Source organism: Pleurodeles waltl, chromosome 3_1 (genome assembly GCF_031143425.1).
Source record: "Pleurodeles waltl isolate 20211129_DDA chromosome 3_1, aPleWal1.hap1.20221129, whole genome shotgun sequence".
In the NCBI taxonomy this organism is placed as follows: Eukaryota; Metazoa; Chordata; class Amphibia; order Caudata; family Salamandridae; genus Pleurodeles; species Pleurodeles waltl.
This window is the reverse complement of record NC_090440.1, coordinates 491,610,055-491,633,250: the sequence shown is the minus strand read 5'-3', so window position 1 is coordinate 491,633,250 and position 23,196 is coordinate 491,610,055. Positions and strand designations below refer to the sequence as shown.

The following is a 23,196-nucleotide window of genomic DNA, read 5'->3' as shown; positions in this document are numbered from 1 at the left end:
ACCATGGGCGTGGGCCATGCTAATGCCTACTCCTTCCATGTTTTTGTCATGTTTGACCTGTCAGTCTCAAATGAGACCCTTATGGTGCTTTAAATATAAAATGCTTCTTTTTTTCTTTGCTCTTCTATTTGGATCTGCATGAAACTTGACAAAGCAAAACCAAACTGAGCACAGTAACTTTTGCAAATTAGTGTGCAAATTCAAATAGTGCCAAATTTATTAGGAAATACAAATATATTGTTTCCATGACACGTGCGACTTAAACAAACACTTGCATGTTCTCTAAAAATACCTTTTATACTATGCTAGGGACTGCCCACAACCCCAACCTACAGTAAACTCGTGCTTCTATATCCCCAAATGATTTCTCCACATTGCAAAACAATGCAACCTTGCATAAAAAACCTTGTTTTCATGATGAACGGAAAGCATAACACCAAAGACTTTTACAAAATACTCGTATTAAAAAAAAAAAAAAGAGGAAAACAAAATCACAATTTCAAAATTGCAGTTTTAAATGCTTGAATTATCTATAAAAGCATTGCAAGGTGCTGCAAGAGGATTCACTTAATCCAAGGTTAGGGCAAATCCATTTCCTCCTCAAATTAGCAAGGGGAAATTCACTGAAAAGACTCACTTGCTACTCTGTCTATATAATGGATCGCCTTGAAAGCCTCCAAAATCAAGTTGATGGAAATTAAAGAATTATCTTCTGGTGCTGAGGAAGGACAAGAAGATAGAGTATGTTTGCAAAAAGGCCACATTTTAAAATACTTCCTGAAAAGTGGATGAAAAGATTGAGCACAGAAGTTCACGGGAAGAGCAATCCAGTGGGAAAATGCAAAGTAGATAAAAGAGTGCCCAACTAGATGATTCCAGACCCACGGGTATCAGAGAGCTTTACATCAAATAACATGATCAAAGTAGATAAATAGAATACTAGAACATTTGTGACAAATCAATAGAATAGGAGAACCTCTGTGACGCATCAAATCAAATCAGTGGTAGGCCTAAAAGGAGATAAAACAACAAAGAGGGAGTACAACGAGAACTGGGAGTACAGATCCTACATCTTTTGGCAATGTCTGAGGCATTAGTTGAGATGTCAGTTTATGAGGTGATCCTTTAGCTGTCACTTCAAGCACAGGAAGGAAGGGTTCATTGTAATATTTACTGGTATGGAGTTCCAGATTTTAGTGTCAATTCTCGAGAAAGAGCATGACATGTTTTTTTCATTGTTGGCTTTAGACGGAATGAGAAGCAGGGTGTAGGAAGTTGGCTCTGTATGTGCTATTTCAAAGTAAGGAATAGCATGCACAGAGTCCAAGGGTTCCCCTTAGAGGTAAAATAGTGGTAAAAATAGATAATACTAATGCTCTATTTTGTGGTAGTGTGGTCGAGCAGTAGGCTTATCCAAGGAGTAGTGTTAAGCATTTGTTGTACGTACACATAGACAATAAATGAGGTACACACACTCAGAGACAAATCCAGCCAATAGGTTTTGTATAGAAAAATATCTTTTCTTAGTTTATTTTAAGAACCACAGGTTCAAATTCTACATGTAATATCTCATCCGAAAGGTATTGCAGGTAAGTACTTTAGGAACTTTAAATCATAAAAATTGCATGTATACTTTTCAAGTTATTGACAAATAGCTGTTTTAAAAGTGGACACAGTGCAATTTTCACAGTTCCTAGGGGAGGTAAGTTTTTGTTAGTTTTACCAGGTAAGTAAGACACTTACAGGGTTCAGTTCTTGGTCCAAGGTAGCCCACCGTTGGGGGTTCAGAGCAACCCCAAAGTCACCACACCAGCAGCTCAGGGCCGGTCAGGTGCAGAGTCCAAAGTGGTGCCCAAAACGCATAGGCTAGAATGGAGAGAAGGGGGTGCCCCGGTTCCGGTCTGCTTGCAGGTAAGTACCCGCGTCTTCGGAGGGCAGACCAGGGGGGTTTTGTAGGGCACCGGGGGGGACACAAGCCCACACAGAAATTTCACCCTCAGCAGCGCGGGGGCGGCCGGGTGCAGTGTAGAAACAAGCGTCGGGTTCGCAATGTTAGTCTATGAGAGATCTCGGGATCTCTTCAGCGCTGCAGGCAGGCAAGGGGGGGATTCCTCGGGGAAACCTCCACTTGGGCAAGGGAGAGGGACTCCTGGGGGTCACTTCTCCAGTGAAAGTCCGGTCCTTCAGGTCCTGGGGGCTGCGGGTGCAGGGTCTCTCCCAGGCGTCGGGATTTAGGATTCAAAGAGTCGCGGTCAGGGGAGGCCTCGGGATTCCCTCTGCAGGCGGCGCTGTGGGGGCTCAGGGGGGACAGGTTTTGGTACTCACAGTATCAGAGTAGTCCTGGGGTCCCTCCTGAGGTGTTGGACCTCCACCAGCCGAGTCGGGGTCGCCGGGTGCAGTGTTGCAAGTCTCACGCTTCTTGCGGGGAGCTTGCAGGGTTCTTTCAAGGCTGCTGGAAACAAAGTTGCAGCCTTTCTTGGAGCAGGTCCGCTGTCCTCGGGAGTTTCTTGTCTTTTCGAAGCAGGGGCAGTCCTCAGAGGATGTCGAGGTCGCTGGTCCCTTTGGAAGGCGTCGCTGGAGCAGGATCTTTGGAAGGCAGGAGACAGGCCGGTGAGGTTCTGGAGCCAAGGCAGTTGTCGTCTTCTGGTCTTCCGCTGCAGGGGTTTTCAGCTAGGCAGTCCTTCTTCTTGTAGTTGCAGGAATCTAATTTTCTAGGGTTCAGGGTAGCCCTTAAATACTAAATTTAAGGGCGTGTTTAGGTCTGGGGGGTTAGTAGCCAATGGCTACTAGCCCTGAGGGTGGGTACACCCTCTTTGTGCCTCCTCCCAAGGGGAGGGGGTCACAATCCTAACCCTATTGGGGGAATCCTCCATCTGCAAGATGGAGGATTTCTAAAAGTTAGAGTCACCTCAGCTCAGGACACCTTAGGGGCTGTCCTGACTGGCCAGTGACTCCTCCTTGTTATTCTCATTATTTTCTCCGGCCTTGCCGCCAAAAGTGGGGGCCGGGCCGGAGGGGGCGGGCAACTCCACTAGCTGGAGTGTCCTGCGGTGCTGTGACAAAGGGGTGAGCCTTTGAGGCTCACCGCCAGGTGTTACAGCTCCTGCCTGGGGGAGGTGTTAGCATCTCCACCCAGTGCAGGCTTTGTTACTGGCCTCAGAGTGACAAAGGCACTCTCCCCATGGGGCCAGCAACATGTCTCTAGTGTGGCAGGCTGCTGGAACTAGTCAGCCTACACAGATAGTCGGTTAAGTTTCAGGGGGCACCTCTAAGGTGCCCTCTGGGGTGTATTTTGCAATAAAATGTACACTGGCATCAGTGTGCATTTATTGTGCTGAGAAGTTTGATACCAAACTTCCCAGTTTTCAGTGTAGCCATTATGGTGCTGTGGAGTTCGTGTTTGACAAACTCTCAGACCATATACTCTTATGGCTACCCTGCACTTACAATGTCTAAGGTTTTGTTTAGACACTGTAGGGGTACCATGCTCATGCACTGGTACCCTCACCTATGGTATAGTGCACCCTGCCTTAGGGCTGTAAGGCCTGCTAGAGGGGTGTCTTACCTATACTGCATAGGCAGTGAGAGGCTGGCATGGCACCCTGAGGGGAGTGCCATGTCGACTTACTCGTTTTGTCCTCACTAGCACACACAAGCTGGCAAGCAGTGTGTCTGTGCGGAGTGAGAGGTCTCCAGGGTGGCATAAGACATGCTGCAGCCCTTAGAGACCTTCCTTGGCATCAGGGCCCTTGGTACTAGAAGTACCAGTTACAAGGGACTTATCTGGATGCCAGGGTCTCCCAATTGTGGATACAAAAGTACAGTTTAGGGAAAGAACACTGGTGCTGGGGCCTGGTTAGCAGGCCTCAGCACACTTTCAATTGTAAACATAGCATCAGCAAAGGCAAAAAGTCAGGGGGCAACCATGCCAAGGAGGCATTTCCTTACACAGGGTGTTTGAGATTCTTATGTTTCTGGTCTAACGTGGCTTTTTGAGTTCAGAGGCAAGGTATGCTGGTTTACCGGTGTGAAGGGTGTTATGAGTAAGACAAGCAGTTCTGAAGCGGCAACGAGCTTAAATCGGGAGCCAGTTCAGTTCTTTAAGGGCAGAGGAGATGTGGTCATATTTTTTTATTCCTGTGACCATTGTGGCTGCTGTATTAAGAGTGATTCCAAGGGGTGCAAGATGTGATCTAGCAGTGCCTGTAAGGGTGACATTACCGTAGTCCAGCCTTGATAGCACCAACGCTTGCACAACAGATCTAAGATCATTCGGCGGTAGGCAGGGTTTGATTTTGATCAGAAGTTTCAGGTGTAGAAGGGACTTTTCACACTATTCTTTATATGCTCTTTCATGTTCATTTGAGAGAAAAGTATGATTCCCAGAGATCTGACAGAGTTGGCCAGGGTTAGATTGCAGTTTAGAGTGTCAATGGAGTTTAGCCTTTCTTGCATGTGTGGGGGCTGTCCATTCTTTGATATAAAGAGAATTTCTGTCTTTTCTTGGCTGTGTTTTAGATGGTTTAGAGAGAGCAAGTGTTGGACTTCTTTGAGGGTGGCATTTAATCGGTGTACCTCATCAAGTGAGGAGATTTCCAAATAAAGCTGGGTGTCATCTGCGTATAGGTGGAAGGAGATGTTTGCTTGATAGAGAATGACAGTAAGGGGCTCCATGAAGATATTGAACAGTGTAGCAAAAGTACAGGGCCTTGGGGGACACCCCGAGTTATTGCCGCTGTGTCTGAAGTAAGAAAGTTTATTTTTATTTGTCGGGAGCCGTTCTGTAGAAAAGATGTGAACCAGCATAGGACAGCCCCCTCTACACCGTTCCTTTTTTGGAGGGAATCCAAGAGAAGCTTCTGGATGATGATGTTGAAAGCTGCCGATAGATCTAGGAGTATGAGCAGGCAGCATCAGCCTGCATCCAAGGATTTGTGTAGTTCATCTAATGTATTCAGAATGGCTGTTTCAGTGCTGCATCCTTTTCTGAAGCCTGATTGATGAGGAGAATTTTGGCTAAGAATGGGGAAATTGGAAACAGGTCTGAAGTTACAGAGGTCGCTTGGGTCTGTGCCTTGTTTTTATACAGTGGCGTAACTTGACTGAGTTTCAGACAATCTGGCATTACTCCGATCACCAGGAAGCTCTTTATTATCTTTGTCCAGAGGGTGGTTAGGGTGTGGCTGAGTTGTTTTTGCCAGGGAGACTGGGAGGGGATATGCAAGGTGAGAAGAGGGTTTAGACATAGCCAACAGAACAGAGATGTCCACCTTCAGGAGTGGGTTCAACACTTTGCAGCTTCTAGGACATTTGGGGGACCCTTGAATTTGATTGCACCCAGAGTTGCCCTTTGAAGTAACAGTTGCTTGCGTGCCATGGAGTGAGTCAGAGTTGTGATCCTCCTTACTGGGAGGTGGGTTCCCATTGGATAACTGGTTGTGACTTTCAGGGGAGAGCTTGATCTTTGCAATTTTATCACTGAAGAAATTAGCACATTTGTCACACAGATCTTTAGAGAGCTGGGGCGTTTTAATAGCAGGCTTGGAGGCGTGTTGTTTGATGATGTTGAAAAGCTCTTTGTGGTGCTTTTTGGCTTTGCCTAGAGCGTTGCAGAAGAAGGCGGCTTTTTCTTTCATGATGTGTTTTTTATATTTCCTGGATTCCCCCAGAGCTGGGCTAGGTAGGCTGAGGATGGATTTGTTCGCCAAAGTCATTCTGCAGCTCTAAGTTGTCGTCTTTCAACGTTGAGGTCTTTATTGAACCAGTATCTCGCGGGTGTGTTCCCACCCTTTCTAGTTTCAGAGGGGCTACTTGGTCTAGGATGGATGACATCATTGAGTTGTAGTAAGTAGCAAGTTTGGCTGTAGAGAGGTTATCTGATGTGGGGAGTAGTGACATCAGTCTTTCTTCTAGGGGAACTTGCCTCATGTTTTTTGCCCACTGGAGGGTTTTCTGCAGAAAAGCTGGGTAAGGTAACGCTTTGTTAATATGAAGCAAAATGAGTGTTTTTTCATGAGCTCTGATGGCGTACAGGGTTGAGCTTTTTAACTTGAGAGACATCAGTCAAATATAATACATTAGGAACATAGACTCTCAATTGACATGTAGATGAAAATATAAGTCCAGACGAAAGATGTGTGTTCAGTGCCTTCAGCAGACACCCAGTAGACTGCATAGTGAACACATGGCCACCAAGCACAAGTAAAGGCCTTTGAGATGACCCATAATGTAGTATAGCAGCAAGGATTTGAATGAGCTGGATGAGAACTGCCGTAGTTTATGTGCAACAGAACAATGGCTTGGATCACGGTTTTTAATAGTCCAAGTGGAGAAGTAGTGTTACTTTCCAGAAAAAAAACTTTTGGGAAATTTTTGTACCGTTTTGAGAAATGACAGAATTACTAAAGATTCAATAATCACATTTCCTATGGTGGGACTAGCTTAATCATAACTATAGAGTTGCTAAGTAAGACACAGCTACTATTTAGTTACGGTTGAATGTAACGTTTCTTTGAAAAGGCTATGCAACATGACACTATGACATTTGGTACCTTGTTAACTTATCTGGCATAGTTCTATGTCAAAATGTATACAGTACCATCCAGTAGGCAAAGGAGAGGGTTACAAATGAAGTGTTCTCTAATTTAAATCTTAAAGGAGTTTTTGCTCTCAACTAGAGTTACATTATAGAATTACCTAGACTATACATTTTTGAACCCAAAGAGGATTTGCAGATCTAAGTAAGATAAGTAAATTGCATGGTATAGGTTAGAAAGTTATGTTTTTCTCCAGTCTTTCATTATCCTAATGTCACTAAAATGGGTGTGTTTGGGTAGAAATACATTGTTATTAGTGAAGTCAACCTCAACCACTGTGGTATGTTTTAAACCCCAAGGCCGTGCTTCTCCAGACTAAAGACTCCTAAAATATACTGTCTGCTGGTATGGGTGACTTGTGATTTCTACACTTTGTAATCCTCAATGTCATATGTAACATTTCCTATAGACTGATTTACACGTCTGATTCATTGTCTATGTATGTGTGTTGTGTGTGTTAAAGTGTTTCGACACCCTACACTGGTATGAGTAACGCTATAAAACAAATAAAATGAGGGGCTTTGGAGAGACGAGGAACTCTGTTGGAGGGTGGTGGAGAGGAAATCCGGGAGAAGGAACTCACTCTTGGGGACTGTCACACTGGGCGCTGCAATTGCTTAAGTGCGCCCTGTTGTATGAGCACGGCATTCACGTGGGATGGGTACTGGGCACAGCTTCTGTTACCAGGAAGGGTAAAGGGGCTTTGCGGGAGGCTGGCCCGGAGCCCAGACCCTGCCCTGCTTGGCACACCCTAAAGTCGAGCGTAGATAGCATCAGTGGGAAGGGACAGAAGCAAGGTGTGCCCTGTGTCCAGACCACTGCTCAAGGCCGTAGGTCAGCACAGCTGGATCAGTAGGAAGAGGGCAGGGTAACGAACACCCCTACCAATTTGCAGCCGTTCACAGAGCGACACAATACAAATGTTCTACATTTAGGGTGATGTACAATTTTAAGACGCTTGCAATCGAAATGATTATTATAATAATTATTTTATAACACAGAAGCCTAGATTTCGTTTAGATCCCTTCTAACGTTGGCCTTTTGAAGAAACTTGCAAAGGAGCGTTGAAGATGCTCTATGGCAACCATTTCATTAGAATAAAAAGCCCAGAAAACAGAAATATTTTCAAATTGCAAAGACTTTCATTAAACTGGAAAACTAAACACCATTCTTTCCCTTTCCTGCCATCTGGTGGATAAACTGCAATTTGCACGTGAGATTCATTTGAAGGTGTCTATACATTTCCTCAGGACGTGGGCTTGGGGATTAGGCGGCAGTTGATCGTGCAGAACAGTTGAACACTAACGGACCACAGAAAAAATACACTGGCATCTGTTGTTTTTACAGAGGTTTGACACTGTGAACGGTGGAGTCATACTGTCACGCAGTGAAGAAAATTTGCGTGATATGGCCAATTTTCTTTTCACTCAGTAAAGAATACTGACTTAATTAAAAAAAGTTGGGTTCATCGCATGCCGCACGCACACAATAACCATACCGTTGATTGTTTACTGGAGGAAACAGGCATAGCAATCATAAATAAGACTGAGCCCGTGGGGCGCATCTTTTGAGTCAGAAATGAAACCGTATTTAAAGTACAAATTAACACACCCGACATGATTGTTTCGAGAAAACTGCCTTGTCAAAAAAACATGCATCTGCCATCAATATAGTCTCCACTGACGTTGAAAGCTAGGTTACTTCTCTTTTAAGTAAACATATTTTATCAACCAGCTTGGCTTTCATCGTGTGCGCCACTCAGTTCCGATGGCTTCATGGACTGTGTTAACTGAAAGAGATTTATAGTGTCAAGACCTCTTTAATGTCCAGATCTCTGCTTCCAAAAAACCTCAAGAGTTGTAAGGAAGAGATATCAGCTTCGAAGCACATTGTTTCTTGCTCTAAAGTATCAGGCCTAGTGCCATTTAGGTACCTGCAGCAGCAGCAGTTCTTGGTTTCCGAGCCACAACCCGCAGGGCTATGGATTTATAACAATTACATGCACTGCCTGTACAACACAGGGCATGTACACGAGTGTGTAGTGCAAGGAATGCTAAAAAATAACACAAGAAGCCGCAAGCAAGGGGTAGAACACCACAGAAAGTAGGTGGAATCAGGAAGGGTCAAAGTGATGAGTGATGGACTCACAGGCAGTCAAGCCCATGGCCTACAAGTAGATTAGTTTACTAAATCCGACACCTAAGAAATTGCGCAAAGATTCATGTGTAAATTAACTTGTCCCGTCTTGCTTTATTGGTCACAAACGGACAGCATTTAAGATATTTTCGGATGTTGTGGCTCCTGCTACAATGCTTAGTGTATATATACAGCAAGTGTACCTGTGTAATGCGGGCAAGACAGCTCTTGGGATTAACTCCCGTGCTGCAGAGAACTGTCTGTGTGTAATATGCTCCTCAGAACTTTGAAGTTCTTAAACTATCTTGATAGATTAGGTTCCAATTCTGGTAAAACATTGCATTCATTTATGATCAATATGTAAAGAGCTGATTTTAAACTCGCGGATTTAAAACTATTTCTCATTCTTATTAAACAATTACAGTTGAGTTGCATGGCATGAACAACATTTTTAAGTGGTATTATTGCATTGTTGTTTGCATTGTGTGCTACATTAAAGCCAGAAGCGCTGGCGGGTGGAAAGTCCCCCTGGAAGGGGTCGGCTGCTTTTAAGGCAGATCTGACTGGAATCCTACTACTCAAGCGCGATCAAGACAGACTTGCACAAGGCTGGTCTCTGTCTAGGGTGGCAAAAAGAGCGAAAATCAGTGGACTGGAATGAGACCAATGCGATCTTCAGTCGCTCAGATTATTTCACGAATTCCTGCTGTTTGTTGCTGCGATCAGCACACAGCAATAGAATACAGCTTGGCTAATTCACCGAGTCTGGGGTCTGGCATGCTCCCCTGCTGTGCCAAACATGAGGCTGGGACCACAAGAGCACATATCTTACATTCAGTTGTCACCATCTCCGAAATAACACTCAGCTCTGCTTTCACAATTTACCGAACTAGTGTATGAAGCAAAAACAGGTAAAAAAGGCCTTCTACAAGGAACCTGACCTTAACATAATGGCTATTACACAATGACTGATACTGATGACAAGATACTGTGGAATAAAAATCAATATCAGAATTACTACCAGGCAGAGTGTCAACCCAAATGGTTAACACTTTATAACAGGTAGTAGTCGAATCTGAAGCCTATGATGTCACATGTGAGCTGTACATCAATCAGCCTGTGAGTATGTTCGTGTTTGTGCGCAAGACCATATTATTTTATTGACTGTTTACTTAAACAGACCTCAAGCATGACTGAGGTCAATCTTTTCAATGGAAATGGGGGAATGAGTCACATGGCTCCTTCAGTCATTTCACACGCCTGCCACCTTACATTTACCACTCTGTCCAGTAAGAGATACAGCAAGAGTTCTAACAGCAGTAAGAAGAACGAAATGCCGAGTCTCACCAGAGAAAACACTTGCTCTTTGAGGCAGGGCATCACTGTTCTGGGCATGCACCGAGATTTAACCCAATGGACTTGCCTTTCCTCTTGCTCTGCTTCCCGGTATGGATGTGCCCACAATCTTATGGATGCATTTACAACTGATAATGCAGAACTGCAGTTTTTATGTTAAACTCGCTGTATTCTGTGCAGCTCTCAGTGCTTAATTTGAGACGTTTATTGCTTGTGGGGCCCACCAGCAGTCATTTTTGGGACCACAGCTCATTTTGATAAACACGGCTTTGATCCAGAGCAAGAGAGGGAAACACAAAGGGTGGAAAGAAGAAGGAAGAGAAAGACAGAAAGCAATCACAAAGGGAGACAGTAGGGGTAGAAGAAAACCTGCAAGAGTGTGATAAAGAGGTAGGGAGTGTCTAGTGAAGGATTCAAGCAGCATGAGGTGGAATCAAGACCATGCAGCTGGCGTAGCGTAAATTTGGCTGCACCCCTACATGTTACAGAAGTAACACAACAATGTAATCAACATCATATACTCTATGTGCCTTAACCTTATTAATGTAAAGTAAAGCATCAAAACGTATTTTTGAAGGTGCATTCACTGAATCAACAAGAGTTCTCATTTATACACACAAGTTCTAATGTTTAGTTTTAATATGAAAATTGTATTTCTAATTCATAATTACCCCTGTAATTCAAAATATTGCATTTATTCAAAAGTGAATCACATACGTAATAATCAAATCATTGTTCATGTTTTGCATTTATTCTGCTATTATGCTTGCAATTATAATTGTGTGAAATGTATTTTCTGTGCTTTGTATGTTTGTTTGTTGGAGGTGCACATTCTTGATTTCTTAGCTAGTGAAAGGAGTATTATGTATTAGAGATAGAAAAGGCCTAAGTAAGAAGATTTTGGCACAGACTGGATAATTTAATGACCAGAAGAAGTCTTTTTTTCATTGTCTATCTGAAGAAAAGAGACTCAAGGCTAACCTGGTCATTAGTGTTCTGTGGGATGGGAGAATCACTCTAAATCCGAGTGCACTCTGTGAGAAAGAGAAATAATTGGGTTTCTGATGAGGTGTTCAAAAGATAAAGGTGCTCCTGGAACTTTCCACTTTAAGTTAGTGTTCACACTCTTAGAGTTGCAGCAGATTCCTTTAGACTTGGAGAGGTACAGACCGCTCAGACCCATTGCACCTACTGTACAAGTTTCATGCTAACACTGGATTATTTATTTCTGAAGACTTCTACTGGAGTCTTTGCATTGCTGACACCTACCTTTCTCGACCCGAAACCTTAAGGTCCTATATCCTTCTTAGCTTAGGCCTAACTAGATGTCTTCAATTCTGTTCTTGCCGAGGAGGAGAAATCCAAATTTCCTTGAGGAATATCAATTCCTACTTCTTAGTTTCTGTATTGTTGTGATGGTAATTTCTATATGCCTTAAGCTAAGGAGACTGAACTTATTCTGCTGTTTCAGTTTGCTGGCTCTAATTCTGTACTTTTCTAATTTGATTTTGATATGCTCATATGTTGGAGTGATTACTAATTTGTATTCAGTGTTGATTCCTGGTCCTCCTTCTGTGGCTAAATTGACTACACCAACGAAACATGTAAAGTTGTTGCTAACTCCCTTGCCTCCCAAAGCACTCCAAGATTCATCAGATAGACACTATCAACCGTTTCCATATGCAACCTCAAACAGCCTTGGTATTCAGCACCCTGACCTTCAATAGTGCTGACACAGGTTTCTGAGAATAACTTTCTGCTCGACAATTATTCTTTTACAAATTAGGTACAGGTGGTTCTTCTTCTGAGAATTTTTTTTTTTTAAAGTTTTCTGCTGTTTATATGTTTTTCAGCCTTTTATCATTCTCAAACATCTTTCCTTTTCTCACATTCACTTCGCTTCTAATCACACTTTGTTTTTCTTTTACTGAAGGTGGATTACATAGGTGCAATAGTCTTATTTGACCCTATCTTTAATATTTAATCTATCTAAGAATGAGACTTTATGTGGAAGTGGTGAGAATGCAAAGTAATAGTAACGCTTAAGGACAGAATAGTCCTATATTTACTTGTACAGTAGTTAGATGGCATCAATTGTTGTGGTAACATTACAAACAACTTTAAGCCACCCATGTTTGTATTTTGTTGCACTGCAGGCTTTGAAATTGAAAGTATTTTCTGTGTTGCTTACAAAAAAAAACAAACAAAAAATCGCAGAATGGAAACTATTTCTCAGACTTTGGAAATACGTCAGACATTGCAATATTATGCAGGAAATCAACATTTCTGTATCCTCCTTTGCCATTGCCATTCTGCTAGAAAACTGCATTCCATGAAACTTAAAAGCAAACAGATATGGCAAATGGGTCTGCTTGACAAATGGCTAGCATGCACATGTAGCAACACTTTACTGCCATTCAATCCCTAGGGATAGTAGATCAGTTGAAAAACAAATATTATATTTACCAGATCGATCCCTTATAACCAGATTTCTCCCTTCTTTCAGATGTATAATAAGGAGATAGGCTGTAACCTTAGGTAAGTCTCCCACGCAATCACTCCCTTCATCAAGTGCCTGCAGGGAACAAATGCCAAACATCATTAATTAAAAATAGGAATACCACAAAATGTTTATTAAAATGAACAGCAAAACCAAGGAAAACAACTTAAATCCACATTGCATTCCCAGACTTTGACAGTGGCCAGGAGTAATAACCATGAATAATTCTATGCATTACTTTTATTTACTGCTTCTCACTGGCCCACATTTTATCATAGCATACTGCTTGATCATTAGGGAGTCCCTATGAAAGAAAAGTGTCAGTATTGTAATTATATAAGGGATAGAGTAAACCCTTCCATACATTATAAGGATATTGCAAGTCACTGAGGAATTCCATAACCAGAGGAATGAGGTTGAAGGCAGAGTTCCTTTACAATGCCATGGAACTCTGAGGTGACTTGCAATATCCTTCTCATTTATGGCAGGGGGTATTGTATTCCATATAATACATGGTCACACCATAATCTTTCCCACAAACCATTTCAAAGTTTGGTGCAGAGCTCATTCATTTGAAAGAGGGTGCATGTTTGCGAACACAAAGAATGATAATAGAACCTCTAGTGCTGAATTAAATGCATCATAAACCTGTTCGATATTATTTGAAAAAAAAAGTTATTAGAAACAGTGCAATACAAGTCAGTTTACAGAAAAAGCTGGCTGCAGTAGTTCTGAATGTTTATATTCAATCAGATAGATTCAAACAAAATAGAGCAGAAAAAGAAAACCAACATTTCATGTTCATTGCTTTAAACAGTTGCTTCATGATCTGGCCTTCAAGTCACCTCTTTGCTGGCTTTGGCAGTAGTCATTGTGACGCCACAACCCGACTATAATGGCTTAATACAGTTTGGTTCTGGTGTCTTTTCTTTATAATCGATGACTGGGTGGGTCGTATGTCAGCCATAATAAAGAAACTAGAGACAGGAGTTTATACAGGGATTGCAGAATCCCATGTATTGTACTGTAATAATGAAACCCAAACATTCAATATAAATCAAAAACTGGCACATGACCTCAAAATATCATCTCTGTCCTCTGGTTGCATCAACAAACAAAACAGGTCTCTATTAACAAAAGTTAGACTTGCAACATAGCAAACAAAGTGAACTGACATAAAAACAAAAAGCAAAGACCAGAGCCAAAACATTTTTTTTTGTATAACTTTACAGGAGTTCCACTTTGTTATAACAGATATGTGGCAAAGGATAAATCACTATTATCTCCTTTTTTATAGTTGCTTGTTTTCGTACAATGAGTGCCCTCATACAACAAGCATTGGCAAAGCCAATAGGTGTCGCCTATGCAAAATCTATTAGCTTTGTCAATGTCCCTAGAGGTATGGGATCACCAAAGCAGTTAATGATTTGCATAAGCCCCCTGGAAGATGGTTGATCTAAGAGTATAATGCAGTATAGAGAAGAGGCCCCAAGCACACTCCCCAAAAGGAGGAAAGTATGAAAGAAAATCAAAGTTGTGTGGACCCCCAGCACCCTGGTCCACCCCAGGGGGACTTAGATGGGATTGGGCAAGCACCACACACTTGGTCAATTATTTCTAGTCTTTTTAGAACGGCAAAAGAGATATGACAAATCTTGACGTCTCATAAGATTTGTATGTAGTTATTGGGACTGTACTTTTATAATCTGGGTGCATGTTTTACTGCAGTTTGGTGCCTTGCTGGACAATGTAGGCTTAAGTGGAGCAAAACTGTACTTTAGGGCACATTTTGCATATAACGCACTACAGGCCTACATTATGGATGCTGACTCAAGTTATAAAGCCTACCTCAGGTCAGTACAATCCTGGCAGAGCCCCTTCTGTGACAAGCTATCTGTATATAGACAGCAGATGGCACACAACTGTAGTCTCAAACGCACAGCAGACACTCGGGCACAACCGTTTTCACATGTAACCAGTCCAGAGTCTCTTACCTTAGCTGAGCAGCAGTAAGCCTATCTTTAAAGGCAGAAAGTGGCAGATAACTTTCTCAGTCCAATGACAGTGAATTTAGCGCAAGTGAGACTCATTTAGTGAGACTCATTCACAGTAAAATTTCAAAACCCAGGGAGTAATTTACGAAGGTCCCGGTGGACTAAATGGGCAGAACCTATTTGCTACTGGTAGCCAGAAGTATTAAATTATATCCAATGCCATGTAGTCTGTGTGAGGCTCAGCATACGATGTCCTGATTAGTTTTGAATCCTCTGAAAAATGGCCATATTCATGGAAGTGATGTACAAGAAGATGTCATCAGAGTAGTCAATGTGTGAGAGAACAACTATGAGGACACAGGCAAGCAAAAAGCATGTGCAAGTGGTAATAGGTAACTTTAAGTCACATTATTTACATGGTGGGTGAAGAACTGTCCCTCACAAAGAATCATCCCCATGTCCTGCAATACAGGAAGAGTCATCCCCATATTCTTTAACACAGGAAATAGTGGAGGTCTATGAGAATAAGTTATCCAGTTTTAGTTGATATGATAAGCTAGAAACACAAAGCAGGAAATTGTAATAGGGGGCTAAACCTGTGGCATATTATGTTATTGACAGGCATACTTGGAGATACCTGGAGTATAATATGGCACTGATGTCATTTGTGGCAATAGTGGGTTCATATCAGCCGAAGCAGAGGATGAATTTAAAATTACTGCCAAGAGACCCTTTGGCAGGGTTGGCTGAAACATATAGATGTCGGATTAAAGTACAACACTCCTAAAACATCAACTTGTTGCTTTTAATCTTGCCTAAAGATCGAGGAATAAAGTCAGGGTTTGTCTGGATACCTGAAGGCAATTTTAATCTTACATCCCAATAGGAAAATCAAAGAACTCCCTTGAGATTGAAGATAGAGCTTTCCCAAGTGCTCTAGATACCTCGCCAAGAACTCGATGATGAAGCATGCCTCTAGGAACTTCAATGGGTGAGTGTTCTTTGAAAACAATGTAGGATACCCCCGCCACCCATGTCAGGGTGTGAGAGACAAGTTGACAGTGTGTGCTCTCTTAATGTGCCTTATATATTGCATAAGTGGAAGTGGAGTGGATCCACTTAAAAACTTCTATCTCCTCCCATTTTGATCTATCCTGTTAATTCAACACATAAGGAGTAATGAGAGTGGCTTTTCTTTTGAAGGATGCCTTTGAGACAATATGTTCTATGGAGACCAGATCTTACATGAAAGACACAGCATAGCAATTTACAAAATGTAAAGAAAATCAGCAGTCACTTAGTGATCTCAGAATGTCAAGTGGTCAAAGGGGTGTTTAAGATTCTCATCACTCATGCTAGAACTCCAGATTCTTAAGGGTGTTTTCCCAACCGGAGCAGGAAGCGGAGGTAAGGCCGCTTTCTGCTCCGGTGGGGAAAACGGTCCAGAACGTGCCTCCCCAGCCTTCAGGAAGGCCTCATTTGAAAGGGGAGGTTCTCCCCTTTCAAACGAGGCCTTTCTGAAAGTATTTCCTGGGGATGGATCGCAGCTGCGCTGTGATCCATGCCCAGGAGACCCCACTAGACACCAGGGATGTCTAGGGGGGAGGGGGTCACCTCCGCCCGGGGTTATTTTTTTTATTTTTAAAAAGGATATTGACTCAGGGGTACGCCCCTTTAGAAAATGGGCCAGTCCCCCACCCCCACCCCAAAAAAACCTGGGCATATTATTTTATTTTTATTTTTTATGTGTGTTTACTCCTGGGGGGCAATCACGCCCCCCGGGGTTTTAAAAAAAATAAACAATACATTTAAAAAAAAAAAATGAAATTGACAGGGGGTCGCCCATGAGCGAGCTGACACCCCGGGGGGTATTTTTTTTTTTTAGAGAGATCTGTGGTTTATATGGGGAGGCACGATCGCCCCCCAAGGAAATCAAACAGCTATTAAAAACAAATTATATATATATATATATATATATATATATATATATATATACACACACACACACATACATACATATATAAAGAAAGAGACTAAAGAGGGCAAGAAATCTCTCTCTCTGTTTCTCTCTCTTACATATATAAACATCACTTTTGTCATTGCATGTGTGGTTTCCCTGGGGGCTTTCACTGGCAGTAAGCCCAGGCAGACCAGTGGGGTAGCATGTTTATTGGGACAAGTTGGGGAATGCTGGGTGGTAGAAATTTTGTGGATCCCTGCATATTCTTGTAGTTTGTTTTCAATGTTTCACCATTGCAGGGTATACTCGGTAAGAAAACTTTGGGGAATCCACACATGCCACACCTCTGTAGAGTCCCCGGGTTTCTAGATTTCAGAAATATCTGGGTTTGGTAGGTTTCCCTAGATGGCTGCCAAGCCCACGACCAAAAACGGAAGTATCCCCTTTGAAAAAACAGGTAGTTTTATAATAGATAATTTTGATGTGTCCATGTTGTGTTTTGGACCCTTTCCTGATGCAGGCACTAGGCCTACCCACACAAGTGAGGTACCATCTTTATAGGGAGATGCGGGGGAATGCTGGGTGGAAGGATGTTTGTGGCTACCCTCAGATTCCAGAACTTTGCAGCACCGAAATGTGAAGAAAAAGTGTTTTTTTAGTCACATTTGAGGTTTGCAAAGGATTCTGAGTAACAGAACCTAGTGAGAGCCCAACAAGTCACCCCATCCTGGATTCCCTAAGGTGTCTAGTTTTAAAAATGGACAGGTTTGCTAGGTTTTCCTAAGTGCCGGCTGAGCTAGAGGCCAAAATACACAGCTAGGTACTTTCCAAAAAACACATCAGATTTCAGTGTAAAAATGTGATGTGTCCATGTTAGTTTTGTGGCCTTTCCTGTCGTGGGCACTAGGTCTACCCACACAAGTGAGGTAACATTTTTATCGGGAGACTTGGGGGAATAAAGAATAGAAGAACAAGTGTTGTTGCCCCTTTTCGTTCTCTAAATTTTTTCCTTCCAAATGTAATACAGTGTGTTAGAAAGCAGTCTATTTGAGAAGTGCTCTGTAATTCACATGCTAGCATGGGGACCCCCAAATTCAGCGATGTGCAAATAACCACTGTTTCTCAATACCTTATCATGCACCCATTTTGGAAATACAAAGGTGTCCTTGATACCTATTTTTCACTCTTTATATTTTACCAAATTAATTGCTGCATACCTGGTATACAATAAAAACCTGAAAACCCATTGGAAGGTGCAGCTCATTTATTAGCTCTGGGTACCTAGGGTTCTTGATGACCCTACAAGCCCTATATATTCCCGCAAGCAGAAGAGTCCGGCAGACTTAACGGTATATTGGTTTAAAAAATCTGCCATAGCTGAAAAAAGTTACAGAAGAAAGCATGGACAGAAATGGCTGTTTTTTCAATTCAATTTCAATATTTTTGTTTATTTCAGCTGTCACTTTCTGTAGGAAAAACTTTAAGGACCTACACAAATGACCCCTTGCTGAATTCAGAATTTTATCTACTTTTCAGAAATGTTTAGCTGTCCGGAATCCACCATTTGTTTCAAAGCCTTTTTTGTCACTAACAGGAAGGAGGCTGAAAGCACAAAAAAAAAAAAGTTAAAATGGGGTGTGTCCCAGTAAAATGCCGAAAATGTGTTGAAAAGTGTGGTTTTCTGATTCTAGTCTGCCTGTTCCTGAAAGCTGGAATGATGGTGATTTTAGCACTTTAAACCCTTTGTTGATTGCATTTTCAGGGGGGAAAAACACGTGTTTTTTTCTGCAGCTCTTTTTACCTTTTTTTTAAAAAACAAAATTGTAGCTGAATTTTGGCAAATTTCTTGGTCTCCTCCAGGGTCTAGGGAAACCCACAAACTCTGGGTACCTCTACAATCCCTAGGAAGTTGGAAAAAAGGACGCAAATTTGGCATGGGTAGCTTATGTAAACAAAAAGTTATGAAGGCCTAAGAGCGAACTACCCCAAACAGCAAAAGAGTGCTCAGCACTGGGGGTGGGAGGGAAGGCCCAGCAGCTAAAGGGTTAACTAATTAGCGCACTTTAAAAAACATAAAATAAACAGGCATTGACAAAGCCAATTGGGTCTGGCCTTAGCAGGCTACATTTTTTGTTTTACATGTATTTTTCTATATAAAACATTGGCAAAAAATATTCAGAATCCATGTAAAAAAAAAAAAAAGTAGCAGATTAGCAATCACCATGCTTGTTAATAAAGTGCACTCCTTTTCAGGCAGCTGGTACAAATGCTCATGCAAACTTAAGTCACTCACAGTGCAAAAAAGTCATTGGATAAAGGGACCTGACCCACTGACTGACATACATAAATCTCCCAGTGGCAGTCGCCACTGGGTAGTTGTAATTAGGATTGTGCATGTTTGCATAGGAAAAACATTTTTTGTTTTCTTAATAACTTTGGCGCCATTTGACGAATCTTCACACAGCTTTCCAAAAACAATGTTCTTCAGTCTCAGCTCCTAACATGAAAGCTTTGAGGTGATTCAAGTTGGGTCTGAGAAAAAAGGAGCATCCCAAAACGTGTTTTCCCCATTCATTTTTCAATAGGAAATTTAGACATAGCTATATCCAAAACCGCTCAATGGATTTACACCAAATTTAGCATAATGTTAGATCTTGGTACGGAAAGCGTGCTTTTGGGAAAATCCGGTTGGTAGTTTTTATGAAATTAAGGATCAAAACCTTGGCATATTTCATGCCACAGAGAATCCACAGAGCTAAGAGATTTCGAGACGACATCTGATTGGCTGCCACCACAACAACAGCAATGTAGCAGTGGCCATCTTATGACTCTGGACTCAGCCTTGAGTCCTGGAAACAAGGTTAAAACAAGCACTTGCAATGCAAAGGGTCTCATGTTTGCTCGAGTAAGAGCTATTAGCATTGTAAATTCCTAACTAGACGTTTCTTGCCACATAAATTGAAAATAAAAAGTAAAACAGTTGACATAAGCAGGCTGATTCAATGCGCCATGACCGCCGCGAGCACAAAAGAGAGAGACAAAAGGAAAAGGAAGTTCGCTCGCAGTCAAACGTATCGGCAAAAGTGCAATTATCCATGTAACAAAACTGCCCCATGGAGGGACAAACGTAAAGCATTTACCAATTATAACAAAAATATTTTTGAAAGGAAAGCCCATGAACAAGTGATAATGATGGGCATGAGGTTGGCGTGGTTAAAAGCCCACAGGTAGATTACAACAGGCCAGAGTGCTTGAGCATTTGACCTAATAAAGGACCCTGCCTAGCCTGAGCTATAACTTTTTTTTTATTTGATTGACTCCTGTCCTAACGTTACTATAATTCGCGCACTTGCCATGAACTGCCAATTACCTGTCATATTACATCACTCTTGACATGTTCTATGACATCACTGATAACATGATTGTAACATCTGAAATTACATCCTTGATGACAATACTGTGCATGTTGGGGCACAAGTTATAGCTAATATAGGGCACACATAATTGTTACTTGAGATAACTGTAATTGGTGAATTTCAGTGAATAAAAAAAAATGAACAAAACCACTGACATTTTCACTTAACCGTAACGTTAGCTTAAAATTTTTTTTACAGTGAATTTCTATTTTTTTAAATGCAAAGTAAGATATTGTTACAATACCTAACTATAACGTCACTTTAACCTTTCTTTTTTTTCAGTGACTATATACAAATATGATCATTTTTTTTTAAACTTGAGGCTATAGATATCTTGTCTTTAAGCCAGACCTTAAAAAAGGCAGTGTGTACAACCTCCTGGTTTTTTTTAAACTATTTTACTATGTACATGACAACATATGGTTGCCAGTTTGTCAAAAATCTAGAATCAAAGTGAGATCTTGGAGTCCTGTAATCTTTGGATAATTATTTTTGAGAAGTCAGGAACAAAGACGTCTTTCAGAAGTATGAATTTAAAAGCATGCTAATGGTAATGGAAATAACACTACTATGGATTGAACCCAGATGAACACAAATGTAGGAATCATTTTAATATAGTAGCAACAATACCCATTGCATCCAGAGAAAGGCAGCAATGACCAACAAACACTTAATACAGACTATTAAATTAAAACACGGCACAAAGGGAAATATCCTGAACTGAAAATGATTACGGCACACCAAAAAGGTCCAATAAGTTCAGGAACGTTTTGTAAAGTGACTGGAAAATATTCTTTAGATAAAAATAATGCATATGGTTGCTTTCTCAACAAGCCTTTTCTCTTTCCAAAATATTTGAATCTCGAGTAGTCAATTAAAATGAATAGATTATGTTAGAAATGGGGTCTCTGGTTGGCAGTCAGGTTACCCCTGTCCAAGCAAGGACCCTCACTCTAGTCAGGGCAAAGGAGAAACACACCTGGTTAACCCCGCTCACCCCCCTTGGTAGCTTGGCATGAGCAGAAAGGCTTAACTCCGAATTAATGTGTAAGGTATTTGCCCTAAGTGGGAAGGGTATGCCTAGACGTGGGTCCCTTGCTCACTTTGCCACTGGATTCAAGCTATCCTGGCTGATGAAGGGTGATACCCTTAAACCGGTCCCAGGATGCTTGTTTCCGGTCCAGGGAGGACCTGGCCTAGCAGTACGGGCTGGACTGTTCCCATGGGGAACAGGCTCAAGACTGATTTGCATATGGCTGGATCCAAACTGGGGCGGCACGGTGAGCAAAAGAACGATGGATTAAAGCCAGATCTGTGACTGGGGTGAGTGTTTGAAAAGTTTAAACACTCCGTCCATCATCTTTTTGTCTTACTAAAGTTGCCCTAAGTGGGGAGGGTATGCCCAGACGCAGGTCCCTTGCTCACTGTGCCACTGGATTCAAGCTATCCTGGCTGATGAAGGGTGATACCCCTAAACCGGTTCCAGGATGCTTGTTTCTGGTCCAGGGAGGACCTGGCCTGGCAGTACGGGCTGGACTGTTCCCATGGGGAACAGGCTCAAGACTGATTTGCATATGGCTGGATCCAAACTGGGGAGGCATGGTGAGCAAAAGAACGATGGATTAAAGCCAGATCTGTGACTGGGGTGAGTGTTTGAAAAGTTTAAGCACTCCGTCCATCATCTTTTTGTCTTACTAAAGTTGCCCGAGGTGGGGAGGGTATGCCCAGACGCAGGTCCCTTGCTCACTGTGCCACTGGATTCAAGCTAGCCTGGCTGATGAAGGTTGATACCCTGAAACCGGTCCCAGGATGCTTGTTTCTGATCCAAGAAGGACCTGGCCTGGCAGTTCGGGTTGGACTGTTCCCATGGGGAACATAGCAAAGACTGATTTACATATGGCTGGATCCAAACTGCGTTGGCATGGTGAGCAAAAGAACAATGGATTAAAGCCAGATCTGTGACTGGGGTGAGTGTTTGAAAAGTTTAAACACTCCGTCCATCATCTTTTTGTCTTACTAAAGTTGCCCTAAGTGGGGAGGGTATGCCCCGACGCAGGTCCCTTGCTCACTGTGCCACTGGATTCAAGCTAGCCTGGCTGATGAAGGTTGATGCCCTGAAACCGGTCCCAGGATGCTTGTTTCTGATCCAGGAAGGACCTGGGTTGGCACGGTGAGCAAAAGAACGATGGATTAAACCAAGATCTGTGACTGAGGGTGAGTGCTTGAGGAGTTTCAACACTCCATCCATCATCCTTTTGTGTTACTAAATTATTTGTACCAAACACACAGTAATACAGTGAAAACACTACAAATGGACACCACACCAGTAAAGAAAAATAGGTAATATTTATCTAAATCAAAAAAGACCAAAACAACAAAAATCTAATATACACAAGTCAAGATATGAATTTTGAAAAGAATAACAGTCTTACTCCATGGAAAACAATGGAAACGTTGATTTTACACAAAGTACCTGGTTTGCGTCAAAAATAAAGTTGCATGGGTGAGCGTGCATCAAAAAAGTCAGCGATGCCACGATTTCTTACTTGCAAGTGAGGCTGTGCGTTGTTTCTTCTCCAGCTGGGTAGGCGATGCGTTGTTTTTCTCTCAAGAGAGCGATCCGTGGAATTTCAGATGGGGGACCTTGAATCTGCACAGGTGCACGATGATTTTGACACCCAGCGACAATGCGTGTGAAATCCGGAAGCATGGTGTTGGAAAACTGTGTTGCGTGGGGTTTGCGTCGTTATCAGCAGCCACAAGTGGGTGTTGCATCATCTCTCCAGCCGCAATGCGTTGATCTCCCAGCTGCGATGCAGGTGGCACATCACTTATCAGCCACATTGCAGATGGTGCATCTAAAATTTCCCCACACGGTGTGCTGTGCGTGGATTTCAGTCCTTGTTCTGCCAACTTCACCTTTCAAGGGCCCAGGGACTGGATAGGGCACCACTTGGCATTGCAGGAGTCTCAGCAGAGAGTCCAGGTGCTGGCAGAGGGAGTCTTTGATGGCCCTGAGACATCAAAACAGGAGGCAAGCTCAATCCAAGCCCTTGGATATTCTTCTCAAGCAGGAATGCACAACAAAGTCCAGTCTTTGTCCCCTATCACAGGCAGAAGCAGCAACTGCAGGATAGCCCAACAAAGCACAGTCACAGGCAGGGGTAGCACTTCTCAGCTCTTCTCCTGGGCAGAGGTTCCTCTTGGATCCAGAAGTGATTTAAGTCTGGGGTTTGGG

The 23,196-nt window shown here is 42.3% G+C and overlaps 1 protein-coding gene across 2 annotated transcripts in view; it reads right to left on the bottom strand.

Moving 5' to 3' along the window:
* The window catches only part of MCTP2 (multiple C2 and transmembrane domain containing 2), an 896,516-nt gene that overhangs the window by 525,997 nt on the left and 347,323 nt on the right, over positions 1–23,196 (bottom strand). For both annotated transcript variants that reach the window (XM_069222757.1, XM_069222756.1), the window contains exon 4: positions 12,555–12,663. In XM_069222757.1, the coding sequence (XP_069078858.1) occupies positions 12,555–12,663 (109 nt within the window). The remainder of the gene's footprint in view (positions 1–12,554; positions 12,664–23,196) is intronic.